The sequence below is a fragment of the Pyxicephalus adspersus genome, chromosome 5 (genome assembly GCF_032062135.1).
Source record: "Pyxicephalus adspersus chromosome 5, UCB_Pads_2.0, whole genome shotgun sequence".
NCBI lineage: Eukaryota > Metazoa > Chordata > Amphibia > Anura > Pyxicephalidae > Pyxicephalus > Pyxicephalus adspersus.
Genome location: NC_092862.1, coordinates 117614879 through 117632478, shown reverse-complemented (window position 1 = coordinate 117632478; position 17600 = coordinate 117614879). Strand labels below are relative to the sequence as shown.

Genomic DNA, 17600 nt, shown 5'->3' with positions numbered 1-17600 from the left:
CCCGAATATGTTGGAGCTATATAAATACATAATAATAAATATTATTATTACAAACACCTGAAATTTAAAAATATAATTACACCAGGTAATAGTAGCCATGAAGCATTCTCAAGTGGCCACCTAGGAGTTTTGTTAGGTATTTGTATTGTCCTTTTATTGGAAAAAAAAATAAATTATTTAAATGTCTATACATCAAACCAAATGGGGGGGCAGACAAGGAATAAGGAGAATGACTTTGTACAGGATGTTCAGTCGACATTATCTAGGTGACAGATTCTCTTTTTTCTTATTTTCTTTATGCAAAAACATAATTGTTATTATTCTGTTGAATAAATAATATTTAAGTGCTTTAGACCTTGTTAATAGTTTCATTGCCTTGAACAGACAGCAACCCTGCCAAATTAGGGGTATCTCTTGAATAATTCATAATTTTTCTCATGATTAATTCTCAGGGCATTATACGTTCCCTTTGGGCATGTTGGTGGATACTGTTGCTGCGACAATGACAGTCTTTAGAGGCTCACACCCTCACCTTGTGATGTTATGTTTGTGTTTTCCTGCAGATACCCTCCTGGATGACTTCCTCCTCACGTACACGGTCTTCATGACAACAGACGACTTGTGCCAAGCGCTCCTCAGACAATATCCTTAATTAACTGGAACAGTCATGCCCCTGATTTCAGAGAATGAAAAACAGATGCCTGCCATTAAAAGCAGATGACATCTGGTAAATTGCTACCAGAGATACACAACTGACACATTTCTCCATAATGTGGTTGCACCAGATTTACGTACTCTTGCAAAGCAGATTGTTGATAAATAGGCTTGTACAACTGTTGAGGTTGCACGGTTCTGTCATATCTCCCTGGAGTATTACCTGTGGATATCCAACATAACCTGGCCAAAAGTATCCAAGGTCCTATACTAAAAAGGTTTGTGCTGATTTCACTGCACACTGTGAACCTATTACAGTGGGCATTAGAAGCAGCAGCAAGTCAGATAAAGCATCCTGACTGAATAAAACATTAAGCATCCTCTAGCCCTTTCATCCCAAGCCTTACTGTTCCTGACCTTCTTTTTTGTCATGCAAACTCAGCATCACATAGAGCAATCTACATGCAAATGCAGTCTGCCAAAAACTCCCACTAATACAGGCTGATATCCCCCATCAGAGCTTTTCGATATGTGCAGGACTCCTCTAAATAACTGGCTTACTTTTTCTATCAAGGCTAAAGGCTCTTGAGAGGAGCACTAAGGTAGTGTGCTGTGTTCTCCAGATGCTAGTACAGTGTTCAAACCAGAAATTTTTTCAAGCTGGTTGATCCTGGCCGTGATTCAAACCTGGGACCTAGCGCTGCAGAGGCCAGAGTGCTGACCACTAAGCCACCGTGCTGCCCACGAGACACCTGTCTTTCTTTGGATATAAGATGTGAAAAGTTTGCTATCCTATGCGTGTGATGAAACATACCTACCTTGATTATAATAAGGAGCCAAAACGATGGCATGCAATAGACAGCACGCATATTGCACCACACATTTCCCTTTATGATAAGCCGCTGATTAATTGTTTTTCTTCTTCTGCTTCGGGAGATTTAATGCATTCCAGCTTTTCACCCACATGCCATGTTCATGTACTGACTTCTGAGAGGTATAGCGCTCCAGGGCAGAGTACACAGCTAATCCAGGCAATAGGAATATTATGAGATCAAACGCTGCTTTGCAAACAGCCCTTGAAAATCGTGTTACCTGAAGACAGTTAAATATCAGCAATTAAAACTTGTCTGTTCCAGCACTGTCATGTTTCAGGACAGGCACGTAACATACCTTCAAATGTGATCAATCATTTCTGTGGAAATTAGGTAACGGATGATTTTACATATTCTGTGCCGAACAGTAGAATAGACAAAAATAACATTGTGTTTTTATTTTACATGGAAAAAAACATGATGAGTGTTATATAAAAAGGTACTGTAAATAAAAAAATAAAAATCCTACTGAAATCGAGGTAATTTTCATGTTTGCCTGTTTTCTCCTGTTGATGGTATGGACTAGCAAACTAAAAAAAGCTTGATTCATATGAAATGTTAATATATTGCACGATTCCTTTATTTTCTATATAGAGATAGTCAGGGCAGTTAGTGCCACCCTAATCAGTGGCCTTAGAGGAGAATGATGATGAAGCACCTTTAGTATGAATGGTAAACACATGCTACTTGTACTGCTCCCATGTTTTCTCTAATTTACAGTAGTTAGTTAATCATATTAGTTTATCTAATCCACTCTGACCAAAAACTTTACAGCCGGTTACTGCAATCCACTAAATTTAAGTTTATTTGTATAGAAATCTGTAAATATAGAGGACATCTAAACCCATCATTTTAAACCAAGTATGATTGTATAAATCAATGGCTGGGCAAAGAGAAATGCTTTATTAGATAGAACAGAAAAGAATTAAATTTTGTACTGGTATATTTACATATAATTTGTATATATATATGCTTTTGCTACAGTGCTTCAGTTCTTGAATATAAATGTAACTTAATTGGAACACATGGTTTGTGAGCCTTAATAGGGTCACATAGGACACCAGTGTGCAATACAAATGTCAAATAGAAAATGTAGTTAATAGTAAAAATCCAATACTTGCTTATATATTCATTTCAGCATCTATATAAATCTGGGGTAATTTACACACTAGCACAGGGTTGCCCGGTTTCTGGTAACAAACCTCTCTTCAGTCATTGAAAGGATGGATGATGCATAGCGGCAGAGAAGAGTCTCTTAATTAGCTCTGTATTTGTAGCCTGGAATTATCCTATCTCCAGAATTGCTTGCTCTTTTAAAACACAAAATGTTTTCTTGTTGTGCCTTGACCTGAAATTACCTATTGTGCCAAGAAATACGATGGCAAGGCAGACAGCCCAGAGGCCCTGTGCACAAAGAGAAAGGTCTTGCTTCTTGCATCCCAGTGGACGGCTCTGTACAAAGACTGGTTACATGATGATGAACATTCAAAGCTGTTCCTAAAGGTAAGCGAAGGAGCGTGTTACCCCACGGGACATTACGCTCGTGGCTCCTATGATAACTTAACATTCTGTAATGGATACATTGCTATGGTTTGTTTTTTTAGCATGCCATATATATTTACTAGTAGCAGCTATTGTGTAGGCTATAATTTCAAAAGACTGTTTGCTTCCACTGAGGCATGATAAACACAGCCATGCTTCTAGTTTTTGAGGGAAAAAATGAGCACTTAAAAATACAGAAGTATGTATGTCTGTTTGATAGAATAACAGATTCTTTTAGGTTTCCATTTCCCAGAATACATTTATACCATAGTGCTGAATTTACTATATGCTGCTATTTTATATAACCAACTACAGAGTCCTGGTACAGTGAAGAGCTACCAGATAAATGCAGGTAAATTGAATTATTCCCACATAAGAACACTGACTTAGTCCTTAGGAAACACTTAAAATCTGGGAGACAAGCACAAAGATTTTTCCTAGATTCCTGAACTACGTTTCTGAACCTTACTGGGAAACTAAGTAATGAAGAGAACTTCATCTTTAAAAAACACCTTAAAGCTGTAATATTATGACCGTGATTTATTAAAGCTCTGCAAGGCTGGAAATGATAAACTTTCATCAGTGAAGCTGGGTGATCCAGCAAACCTGGAATGGTGTATCCTCTTCAGCCTCAGAAAGCTTTATTAAATCAGGCCCTATATGTGAATCTTACTAATGTGTAAACATTGCCATCATCTGTTGATAGTGATACAGTCATTCCTAGTTTCACCAATGCAAAGGACAATGATGATGAAAAAAGTATAAAACCTTCAGGAACCAATCAAAATAAAACACAAATTCATTTTTTTTCTGATCTGTTCCCAAAAATGTACAGTGAGCAAGGAAGGTTTTAGTTGACATAAAGCAGTCACAGACCATGGAGATGTGAAGCGTCCCACTAAATCAGCTGAAATTCCTGTTGTGATATGACCATATATGTCTTTGTAGGGCTCTAATGCTCTTTAATATATGGATTTACACAAGCACTCCACTTGGCTGTAACATAAACTTTGTTTTTATACCTTGTATTCATAAAGCAATAACACTTACAGTTAATGTACTTCATGAACTCTACAGTGGAGCAGTTCTTGTTATCATAAAGTTATATCAACTCAGATAGCAGGAATTCCCATTAAAAAAAGAAGTTCTTGTTAGATGTCATTTATTTTATCCTTGTCTCTGCTCTAGTGGCTTGCTTGTAATGATATCAGGGTTGCGTGTAAATATCACATGATGTTTGCCCAGACTTCTGTTTCATCAAACAGTATTTCATCACTGCATTCTGCTATTTGATGATACTTACTGGTCCTGTTGATGAGGAATGCAGATCATTATAATTAAGTAATTACTTTTTAATATTTTTCAGACCCTCTACCGGTATGTGTTGGATGATGTTTATGAATATCCTATTCTAGAAAAAGAATTAAAGGAATTCCAAAAAGTGTTGCGGATCCATCGTCGCCAGTAAGTTTTTTAATAATACATTTTATATAAAATCCAAAATTATTTTACAAAGCAGCTAAGATTATGGCTGTGCAAGGTGACATATACACATCATACAGATCAGAGATACATATACATTGTGGCCCTGGACTTGCTGAATGTCCCTTACAACAGTGTTATCCCTTTTAATTGAAAACCTGCTGACCTTCTCTGCCATTTACCTCTGCAGTCTCCGCATAACAAAAAGTAAAAAGCCAAGGATTTAGAGCAGGAATATTTTTTTTTATTTGATGTGTATTATTTTTCTATAGCCTATGTGACAGTTTTGAGCCACATCTATGTATAGTGGGGCCATTCCAGACTTGCAGTTGACCGCAGCAATTTACCACAGACTCAACCACACTTCCAGTTGTTCCTATTCAACTAAGTGGGGGCAGTAGGGAACTACTTTGTGCATGTGTTTGCACACAGTTGTGGTGGATCGTTGTGTGGTTCCTAGAAGTAACAAGTCAATTCTGACTACAAGGTTGTTTTTCCTCAACTGAAGAAAGAAGTGCACAGCAACTACAAGGACAATGCATGGAAACTCATTAACCTGCTGCTCCTAGGCACATAAAAGCAGATTTTTATGCACTTGGGAGTAGCTGATTGCACAGTTACCTAGTGAGGAAGGGGTCTTATAGAGTACCTTATATATACTAACATAAGTTTGCTAAGTGATGGGTCTTAATTACCTTAACTAATCAATAATAATAACCTCACAGTCTAAAAGGAAAATGACTGTGTTGCAATCAGTTTTGTGCTGTCCCTGTTTAACTGAAGGTTATAAAATGAACACTTGGCTGATCATTGTGAACAATGCAGATACTTCCTTCTCAGATCTTTTATTGATTAGAATGTAATAGCAAAACACTGGGATGACAAAGACTTGGAGGGGAGCAGCTGCCCAGAGCAAGTAACAAGAAAACCAAAAAGATGAAATATAGTTTGTTGCTCTGGACATCTGATAAACTCTTTTCTGCAAATTCCTGTTTCCTAGTCTAAGCTACATATAAACATTTATTGATAGTCACTGGAAATTATTATTAGTGATCAGTTTCAGTAACAGTAGAATGAAAGAGCACTGCACAGACAGCATTGACCTGTTCTGTGTAGAAGTGAAGTGGAGTGAAGAAAGGAGGATTTACAAGAGGTGGTCTGTGGTACATTCCCAAAAGTAAGCTATAGCAGTCCCTTACTTGCTGGTAGATTGGCAATCCAGCATAATGGATCTTTCAAACAACATTGTGTGATTGCTGCATTCACATTAGATTTTTATCTGAGATTATCATGAGACGACCATTAGACCATACTGGGTCTAAATATAAAATGTGTGGACAACAAAAGCAATGTTTCTTGTTATGCTCACAGCATGTTTTTGTGAAATAAATAGGTAATGTTGCTAGCAGTGAATGAGAACATGCTCATAGGTGCAAAATATCCTGGGGCTTATTGCTAACAGAATTGTTTATACTCAGAGATATGTAATGGAACAGTGATTGTTCAGAATACCATGTAAAGTTATTTGTAGTTTATTGCTCAAGAAACAGATATTGATTTGTTTACTTTTTTGTTTGCAGTACTGTCGATGAATACTCGCCTCATCGAAAGGTATCAGATATTTAAATGTACACTTTTTACCTATAAAATGTATTTCTGTATAGCAATTATAAAGCATTTACATCCTGCTTCAGTTTTTAGCCACTGATATTTCCATAAACAGACAAAAACCTTATATTGATATGGACATGCAGTATAATGTGTTTGTCAAGCTTTTATTTAATTGTACAGCCTTTAAAATTGCCCTTTATTACTGTACATTTGTAGATTATGTGATGAATAAATAGTTGTTCCCAGAAAAGCAAATATAAGGTTTGTAAAGAAACCTTGTGCGGCTTACTGCCCGATATTAACCTCTCAATCTGCCAAGGAAGCTTACTATAAGGGCAGAAGAGAGCTGCAGGCTGTCACACCTAGCTAAAAGATTGGCGATTGGCTAAATATATAAAGTGAATCAGCAGCAATGGCTTAGTTTAGGCCAGATTCATACACGTGTACAGTGATCCATTTTTTTGTGACCTTTACTGTAGGTGTAAAAGCAAGGATGTTGTGTACTGGTGCAGGAATTTATTTGTTGAGAAGTAAAACAGATTGAGGCTGGCCACATTGATACATCAGGATCTTTGAGTGATTAGGTTGTCCTCTGTAATATGTTTAGAATTTCCATTAGTATTCAATAGCCATCATCCAACGATGACGGCAAATTAAATACTAAAGACCAGTTTTCTAAATAAAATTTATATATATATAAATATATATATATTTATATATATATATATATATTATAAAAAATATATCAATATTAAATCTTTATAGACCTTTGTCATTATCATACTAGTACATGGTTTGTAGATGGTTTGGGCATAAAAATATTACTTGATACAGACAAAAGGATCAGAAATCTGGTCTTAGAGATTCCCTTGTCTTGCTATATAGGTTGGTGGAGTTTTACCCACAAAACTGTTAGTTTTATGAACTGGAGCAAATGAATTGTAAATGTCCACAGTGTTAAAAAAAAGTGGGATTCATTTACAAAAGAAATACAAGATATCACTGATTTTTAGTAAAGCGGTGTTCACTAGAGCCCCTCACTGCCCCCCTATTTATTCACTACGGATCTGCCACAGGGAGAGGCTATATGTAGCATCACCCCAAAAGGCTGCGGTTCCTGGCTTCAGCAAATGATAAATGCACCACAAACTTACGGCCAGTGTAAATTTAGCCTTAAGAACTCATTTAAATATATATTTTTATACATCTTTTTAAGACATCACATCTACCCTCAGGTACCCCTTATGTAAGATTCAACTACTTCCACTCCAGCCTTTTTTGTAAATGAGAGCTGTAAGCAGTGCATCAATTCACGTAGCACACTCGTACTGGTCTAATTTCCTCTTTTGCTCTACAGGGAACATTGTAATATCTCAGTGATTCCATTGTTCTCTATCTTATGCCCACAGAACAGAGCTCTCTTCCACCAATTCAGTTTGAAGGAGAACTGGCTGCAGCACAGAGGAAATGTTAATGAAATAGAGGAAAGTAAGTATGGCAAGCTACAGGGTGGAGGTGTTCAAACATCAGTGTGAACCCGATACATAATATACCCAATACATTGCTCAACGTTTCGTCAGAAATCAGAGAAATAACGAAGAAATACTGTACAGTGTCATTACTGTGTGGGTTGTTTCAATCTATAAAATGTTTAAACTGCAGTTTCTATTCTCCAAAAAATATATTTTAACATATTTCAGTTACAAAACAGACCTCTTGGAAGCAATTTAGTAGACTGGGGTTTATCATTATCCAAGTTAGTTCTGAAATGTTTTGTTTAGCTCCTATTAGAAAAGGTAACAATGAAAAATCAACTATCTTTGTCATTAAAAACAAAATTGATTATTTCTCATAAAAGGTAATTATCATACAGTAAATTGATGTCTCATTTAAAATGCAGATCTTTGGTTGACATGCAGACCCCTCAGCTAGTGCGCTCAGCTTTGTATTTGGTTGACATGCAGACCCCTCAGCTTTGTATCTGCTTATACAGATACAAATCTGCATTCCAATATGTATCTTCTGTAAGCATTTAGAAGAAAAGTAAGTTCTTTTGCAGAATGCATTTTGATGCACTGGAGTACATAAAGCCAAACAGTTCCTCCTGCACATTTGCACATCATTTCACAGGCCACTGAGTCTGTTGATAAAATAAAGGTTGGAGGGGCACCAAAGGAACATAAATGTGTAATTGCGACTGAAAAAATCCACTTAAAGCAATATCACTTTAAGAATAAGCACCTTGAGGGCAATAGATCTAGTACAGTATTCTGGCTTTATGGTAACTCAAGGCCTTATATGCAGTTGGAGGCTGATAATGTTTATAATTAAGAGTTACAATGAAGGAAGTTTTAACGTTAATTTTAGACCTAAATTCTATTGGATTTATGAGATTGGAATCTACAGACATTTATATACAGTATGGATACTTACAGTCTTATTAAGAAAACTTAGTAGTTTTCTAGATACTTACTAGTTCGGATCCATTGTTTTTAATAATTTTGCACATAAAACACAGCTCAGGTTACTTATCGCAATACATTAATGAATCAATCGAAATTAGAAGAAAAATTACTATTCCTCCAATTTGCTAGGGTAAAAATGAACTTTGAACAGAGATGATGTAAAAAAATAATAATCTGGAAATATGGAGTAATTCATAGACAGCAACTATACATTGTTTCCTCCATCATACCCTTGTAAGCTTATGATATGATAATTAATGGTGAGTTAACATAAAGAAGCAAGGCTTTATTTAAAGCTTTGGAAATCTCTGTTCCTATTTGATTTCCCTACACGTCCTATCTGACAGACAAAGACAACAATATAGACCCAAAAATTCCCCATCTATCCAAAACCACCATAGGAGTTCTTGCTATCATTTTAGGAAAGATTATCCATTGTGCTGGGATATTCTTAGCCTCCTGCAGCAGGAAAGGAAGTCAGTTTCTGTGTTTGGCCAAAAGTGTAAAATTTTACTAGTTATTGACACAGTTACAAGTTTGCATCTGTGTGTTATTATTGATTGGTACTACAGAGTAAAAAATATGCACCACACAAACAATTCTTTAGTCAAAGTAATTGCTCAGTTTTAAAACAGTGACCATTGTAAAATAGTCCTCTGGATGTGTTCTGTACAATTACTGTTCAGTAGGAATGCTCCACATTAGATTGTATTTGTTTTGGTGAGGTATTTCCTGTTGTGCAGTTTTGCTCATTTATAACATTCATAGATTAAATGGGGCTGGTAGTATCACAAGATTAGTATATACATTGTCCAATTTAAACCATCAACTCTCGGCTCATTTGCTGTAACACTGTACTTCCACTATACTGCAGATACTCAGCAAAAGCAAAGTAACTTCAAGGAAAAAGTATTCTTAAGAATTCCTTATAAATGTTTATATTTTGCTGGACTTCTGCTATGATAATTACTGGTGTTATTATATCCAGCATACAGATGGTTAAGGCAAAGATGCTGTTGTTTAGGCTGTCAGGCTCTGTGCTGTCCATTGACCATACATAGCAGCAACACAGAGGCTGACAGCAGCAGAGTTTTACTGAGATCAGCATGGAATGCTCACCCTTGTACCCTGCCTTTTTTGTGCAGTTTTCTGTCGGGTCTACATAACAGATCACTCCTACGTCAGCATCAGGACAAAGGTATCCAGCACAGTACAAGATATCCTGAAGATTGTAGCTGAGCGGATACAGCATGCCGAAGAGGACCTGGCTTTGGTCACTGTCACATTTTCTGGGGGTAATTCCAATTCCATGCTAATTCTGCAATTACTAATGTCACAGAAGAATAATAGCTGACAATTTCTTGCGCAGGTACTCATCTGCCCCAGGGGAAGCGCTCAGCTGTGTGACTGCAGCTAATGTACGGAATTTCAAGTAGAGGGCTGTTGCCATAGTGACAGCTAGTCACCCCACCATTATTCTTAAACATTAGTCTGCTTCTTGCTGGCGCGCAGAGCAATGTGTTTCTCTGTGTTTACAAAGGTTTACACTCATCCGTATGTCTTAAGCTGACGGCAAAACTTAAAACACAAAACAAAATTCTCTTAATCATTTTTCTACAGACAAGACTAGTTTTAAATGTGTCAGTACAAAATCATATAATTTAGTGAATAAAGGATAGGGAGTAATGTTTCATACATAAGATAGTATTAATTTAACAATTTCTTTTATATATAAAGAGTATTAAGCAGTATGCCTAATGTAAACCTGACACAAACCTGAACAATTCAAAAGTAAGCAGGCAATGCTGGGTACAGCTTTATGGGAAAAGTAAAGTTTGCAAAACTCCCTTTCTGGATCCATCAACTGTTCTGACATGCAATATTATGGATCATCATGTCATGTATTTATCATTGAGGGTAAATCCTAAAGAGGACTTCAAGTTTGAGCTTGACATATATATGATACATACCTCTATTTTAGGAGCAGTAGGTCTCTCTTGAGATCCTTTTTAACTAAATATCGACTCACAGATAGATGTATATTTATTGATTTGTATTTTTAATCACTGGATTTACCACAGTGACCTTTTAGTCACATATCTAATAAAAAGATCAATATGTCATCTCCTGACTCCACACACAAATGTATGCAATGCACATTACCAACTAGAAGCATGTCTTCCTAATACCATTTATCCATCATCAATTTCCTGTAGAATGACATTGCTGCACTCAGGGTGCTGTGTCCCTGTCAAATACCAGCACACATCTATGAGCCCACACCAAGCATAGAGACAGCCGTGCTGAAAAGTTTACATGCCCCTGGTAGAATTTGAGAAATTTTGGCCAATGTTTTTTATGACTGATCTCAGAGAAAACATTTATTTTATGTAAAAATTGTGATCAGACGAGGCAGTATATTATTCAAATGATTTTGTGTGCTCTTTTTAAATCTGAAATTACTTAATTAGACGTGATAAATAGTTTAGATACTCTTGAATGATGGGGCTGAAAAGATACATACAAGTCGACACACAATCAATGTCTGTGTATAAACAGGTAAATTATTTTAGAGCTGGACCGACGTTGCTAAATACCAAGCCATAGAGAAAAAAATCCAACTTCCAAAAAATCAAATTGATGTAGGATGAATGCAGTTACCAAAAAAATATTGGAAGGCAACTTGCACTCATCAGTCCTGAGTATGGGACGTACTTTGATCTTTCAACATGACAATGATCCAAAATACAAAGCTAATTTGAACATTCAGTGGCTACTGCAGGAAAATGTGAAGGTGCTGGAGTGGCTATCACAATGTCCTGACCTTAAAATCATTAACCACTTTGGGCATTGTTCATGAAGTTCATGCTGGACAGCCCAACATTTCTTGGGTGCTGAAAGCTTTTTGCCAAGAACAGGCAGCTACAATCAAAGAAAATCGAGGGTCTTATTTTCAACTTTCACAAAAGAACTGCATGCCATTGTTAAGGCTAAAGGGGACAATACACATTATTAAGAACTAAGAGTATGTAAACTTTTGAAAAGGGATCTCATTTTCCCCTTTTTGCTATGGTATGTTTAATTCTTGTATATTCTGTGATGCATTACAGTTTAAATTGGGTCCTAATAAAGGAAAGGAAATGTGTTTTTTCCTGATCATTTGTGTTTTCTCTAAAGAAGGGGGATTGTTTTCTAAATTGTTATACTGCACTGGTATTCAGTCGATCTACTATAGAGGTAGATCTAATACATGTTTCTTATTTTGAAACAATAATTACACTTTCAAAAGAGCTGTCAATGTGCTGCAGGATCTTCATCAAAGCCTTGCAATGAATTTCTATTGATTTTGCCACGTACTATTAACTTGCATCACCTGTCCCTACTGGCATGTTGCACAGACATAGGGCCTGATTTATTAAAGCTCTCCAAGGCTGCAGATGATACACTTTTATCAGTGAAGCTGGGTAATCCAGCAAAACTGAAATGGATTTCTCCAAAGTCATTTACTTTTTGCCAGCAAAAGTTTAGAATCCTGCACCAGATCCATTCCAGATTTGCTGGATCACCCAGCTTCACTGATGAAAGTGGTCCCTCTCCAGCCTTGGAGAGCTTTAATAATTCAGGCCCATAGCCCTGAAAATTCTGCTGCTCATCCTATTTATATTATACCTTTTTTTCACTTAGTAAATACAGGTATACTGTTTTCCTTTGCAACATCTATAATTTTTACATGCATGTGATTATATATTTGATATTAACACAGTTTTAGCATATTTAGTAACCCTGCCAGTTTCCTAAGCCTGGACAATTTTCTAAGTACAAGTCTCTACTTTTTTAGCAATTCAATCCTAACATCCATATAAAGGATTTACAGCTTTAAAATCATTGCACGTGTTCATCACTTTTAGCAGTTTCATTGTTTGTCATCTAAAATTGACTTGTATTCTCACACTTTTGTTTTCGGTCCATAGAAAAACATGAACTTCTGCCAACAGAAATGGCATTATCAAAGTCACTGGAGTCATCAAGTCGCATTTACACTTACAGGAAAAGTGAGACTTTGGTAAGTGAAATAAATTCTAGAAAAACACACAGATTACACAAAGCTTCATATGTCAGTCATAAAACTAATGGAATAATAGTGGTTCCCTCGTGCCAATAATCAGGTGCTAACCTGCACAGTGCTATGAATACCTTATATTTGGGATAATGTTCCCATACTGTGCAGTATATTATAAAGGATTCAATAGGGAGTTCTGTTGCTATGTCCATGTATGAGGCCACAAGGCATGTGCATTTATGAAAGTTATAGAACACCAACTAGAATCTCACATCTTCGAAGTAGACCTTATTGTAACTTGTAACAAATGTGCATGAATTAATTCCTACTTTACTGCAATACACATCAACTAAATATAATATAACATTCTCCATTTTATTTTGAGAATATACATTCCAGCCAATCAATATTACAGAAAACAAGCATGAGGCAAAATACTGAATGAACAGTCAGTAAAGCACATAATTTGTTCTGTTTTTTTCTACAACAGCATTCTCTCAGGTCAAAAAAGCATGTATGGCTGCTCAGAGTGTAAAGCTTTCGATGAGTCATACGATCCACGGAGATGCATTGGACCTGATTTATTAAAGCTCTCCAAGACTGGAGAAGATAGACTATCATGGGAGAACCTGAATGATCCAGAAAACCTGGAATGTATCTGATCTAGGACAGAAAACATTTGCCAAATAATAGCAAATTATTTTTAAGACATCCATTCCAGGTTTGCTGGATCATTCAGGGTCACCCACGATAGTCTATCTTCTCCTGTGTTTGTAATGACCAAATCTGACTGCCTTTTTATTCATCACTAAGCACAAACTATATAAATAATTAAGGTTTTACAAACATTACCAAATATTAATAGGAATATTTGTCATTTCCCAGTTTATCTAAATGCACATTCAAAAATATACATTCCTTTTCAGCCAAACACATTATTATGTATATGAAAAAATATTGACTAAGACTAACTTTAGGAGTTCTCTAAGATTCTGTGGATTGTAAAAGTGTTCTATGTTTCTTTCTCTGTGTTGTTTTAGAATATTCTGTACATAACATATTAAATTTTTGCTATTCTGTTTCCTCATAAAGGACGCCATGTTGCCATTTATTCGTACTATTTTGCCTAGCACAGAGAGAGTTAATTACTACCTGTTTATTTTCATTATTCTGTCTGCCCAGTCAGTTTTTTATAATTGAATTTCCGACCAGAGTGCTTTGTTCAATGAGTGTCAATTCATCACACTCCCCTGCTTTCAAAGCCTTTTTCTAAATTGACTGAATAATTTCACTGAAGGTGAACAGACTTGAAGAGGAAATAAAGTCCACTCAGCCTGGATTGCTATTGCTAACAGCCTCTTTCTTATTTTGAATTGTCTTTTCAGAAGCAATGTTTACATAAGATTTTACTGTTTTGCAGAACCCATTTGCAGAGAATGAAGAGGCACAAAACAGATCTGTTAGAATTCTGGGGATGAATACCTGGGATCTTGCTATGGAATTGACCAGTTTTGATTGGAGCCTTTTTAATTCAATACATGAGGTAATATTTTCTAGAAAGCCCTGATTTATACAAGGGCAACAAGGGAAAATTATATCAGGCTAGAAAACCAATTCATCATGGGTCATACAGTTTATATACAGAATCATAGGCCACATTTTAGATGAACATATAAAAAATGTACTAAAGTAATGCTATGAATTACTTTTATTACTCAACACCAATTTAAAGTGTAAATCTGGGGAAACAAAAATACATGTACATTTACCTGTGTGTAATCCTTTACAAAATGCTGCAAGTTCAAAAAATAAACCTGATGATCCTGCCCTAATCCAATGAATTCCTATTTTCTCTTTGAGCAAACAACACAATGCAATTTTTGCTCTGAAATCCCAAAAAATGCTGGACTGCAAAAATCTACTTATTCCCCACCTCGTTCTGTTTTCCTGAGAATACCTAAATTTATTTATTTCCTAGCTAAACACTGCTGCATCCTTCCCCCCAAGGAGCTGTAAGCATAATGTGTGTAGAAAGGGTTCTTGGGAGTTATGGGGTGTATCTGGATAAAAAAAAATAATAATGTTTTATAAGCAGCCACTCAAAAACATCTAGAAACCAGATGATGATGAATATTAAAATCTGTTTCTTGCTACAGGAACCAGGTAAAAAGAAATTTATGATGAGGCATAGAATAGGAAAATAGGGACAGGTTTGGGGGTTTGGGGGGGGATTCAATACTGCTTACATTAATCCTTCAATAAACAGCGTAAATATCTATTGATAGTTTATATCCACAGCCCAGACAGGTTCAGAGAACACAATTATGAATTATATCTATCCCAGGAGGTGACGCATGTAATAATGGAAAATAACATTTTAAAACTTTTTTAAAACACTTTACAGACTTTACATTCTCCAGAATGCATTGTGCATATGTCATTGCATGGCACCACAGTGATCAGTTATTAACCTCAATTGGCAATCAGGATGATTAAAACAAATGCCACTAATTTACATTCTGGCCCTTGGTGTTTTTAATTTTTAAAGTGTAAACCACTTTCTGGAGAACTCTAATTTCTGCGGCCAAGCCTGGATCGTGTGTAGCAATTTTCACAAGTAATTTAAACACTACGCAGTATTTGTTTCTCAGAATTTGATAAGGATGGCAGGATGGTTTGGATGCAGAATATTGTATCAGTGCAGTTATCTTAAAAAGCTAAGTATACATGTAATAAATTATATAATATATATTCATAAATTACATTTATTGTTTGATACTAACCTTTGTAAAAATTCTCTTTGTATTGCAGCAAGAGCTGATATATTTCACATTCAGCAGACAGGGGAAAGGTGAAAACACACTGAACCTGAGTCTTCTACTGCAGAGATGTAATGAAGTCCAGCTTTGGGTGGCCACAGAGATCTTGCTCTGTAGCCAGCTGGGGAAACGGGTGCAGCTTGTGAAAAAATTCATCAAGATTGCTGCTCAGTAAGTTACAAGCTTTACCTTTTGCTCTATTTGAAAAAAAATATTTTGAGTTCTTTTCCACTACATAAACTAAGCTCATTCTTTGATGTATTACTGTGGTGCCTAATTTAAAGCTGAATTTTATTCTGTATAAGTTTTGCCTGGGTATTCATCACTGAGTCTTTGTGATTCTCTATGAAATTCAGGTATATTATGACTGCTAGGGGGGAATGACAAGGTGCTGTACACAGCTTCCTGAAAACATTACAGCACCCTGGCTTAGTACCTTTCTTTCAAGTCCCCAGCCTTGGTAGCTGATGCTTGAGAAGAGTTTTGCAAATCTTAAAAATGCCTTCATGAATAGGTCCAAAACTAAAGAAGTAGGCACCTAGGACATAAATGAGAGGAACCTAGGAAATAAATGACAGGCCAGGGACAGTAATGCTGGATAGAAAAGAGCAAGATAATGTGGGATGTCTTTGAGCCAGAAATGAGGGAGACTGATTTGTGGGAGTTAAATAATTGTACAGTGTGCTCATAGTGTACAGTGAAATAGGGGAATGCAATATTAGTACAGAAGAGGACTTCATACAACTGTGCAAGACAGAAGAGAATGCTGTAATTGGATTTTTTATAGTGTTCTATGTGACTTTTATATTTTTTATAGTGTTTTATGTGTATATTATTACATGATTCCACTTCAGTATTGTTATTGCATTATTATTGTACAAATGAAAGGATTTATAGATCAGCAATAATCTGTAAGGAAACACTCTGCAACATTTCTTAAAACCTGAAGGAGGAGATGTTTTCATTTAATCATTAGCCAACTCAACATAAGCACCAACATATTATGCAGTGCTGTACATTAAATTGGGGTTGCAAAGACTCACAGATTCAAACGATGAGACAGGAAGAGGAGAGGTGCCTGTCCAAAAGAGCTTACAATTTAAGAGGTGGGGGAAAGTAGTACACAATAGGAGGGGATGTGGAACGATGGGTAAGTAGTGAGGGTTTAGAAGACAGAAGAATACAAGAATACAAAAATGTGAAATGTATATGTGTGGAAAGTAGGAACAGGCCTAATAGGACCAGAAAGAGAGTTCCAGAGAGTCAGGGCAGTTCTAGAATAGTCTTGGAGCCATGCATGTGACGAGGTTATGAGTGAGGAAGTCATTTTTTGGTCATTGAAGGAGTGAAGAGAGCGTCTAGGGGTGTATTTTTCTATCAGGTCAGAAAGGTAGGAGGGACAAGAACAGTGGAGGGAATTGTAGGCAAAGCACACAAGCTTTATTCTGATTCAGGTACTCATGCTAGATCTATGCAAAGATATATTTATATACAAATAAAGTAAATAAAAAAACAACCAATAACTAAATAAATGGTGTTTTTCTTTTTTTTTAGCTGCCATCATCATTATCCTTAAACTGCAAGGTTTCTCACTAGAGACTTGTTTTAAGTGAGAATGATTAGTGTCCTCCAGCCACATTTTCTTCTCATTTGTGGAAAGATAAAGTCACATTTTTGTACTTGTTAAGTAAAACATCACAGATCCCCCTGTCTTGCAGCAATTAATTGTTCTTCTATTTCAAACAGTGCATTATACAGAGAATTCCTAAGGGTAAATGTGTGAGCCAGAAAAAAATGTATATTCCATGCATGTTATTTATGAATCAGCGAGTGTGTTTAGGACTGCCTCTTTCTATTTATAATTCTGAGGTTTAAACAGGTTCCATTGGACTCCCTGATGATTTACTATTTACAGGCTCCATCCATCAGCAACCTGTTCTATTAGTCATAAATAATTTATCATCATTTCCAATACAATCAGTTCAGCAATGTAATACAGCACTGGTTTAAAGCTGGCTTCTCGTGTTAAAGCTCAATACATATATGGGATTTGTACTACCTGCCAAAGAATTTGTAATTTTGTATGGTCAGTCTT

The 17600-nt window shown here is 36.1% G+C and overlaps 1 protein-coding gene across 1 annotated transcript in view; it reads left to right on the top strand.

Annotated features, from left to right (window-relative positions):
* Positions 1–563: 563 nt before the first annotated feature.
* The window catches only part of RAPGEF5 (Rap guanine nucleotide exchange factor 5), a gene marked incomplete at its 5' end in the record, with an annotated part of 33545 nt that continues 16508 nt past the window's right edge, over positions 564–17600 (top strand). Inside the window, 9 exon segments of the mRNA XM_072412558.1 lie at positions 564–642; positions 2885–3029; positions 4435–4532; positions 6131–6161; positions 7571–7649; positions 9772–9921; positions 12598–12689; positions 14107–14229; positions 15498–15676. Of these exon segments, the coding sequence (XP_072268659.1) occupies positions 564–642; positions 2885–3029; positions 4435–4532; positions 6131–6161; positions 7571–7649; positions 9772–9921; positions 12598–12689; positions 14107–14229; positions 15498–15676 (976 nt within the window).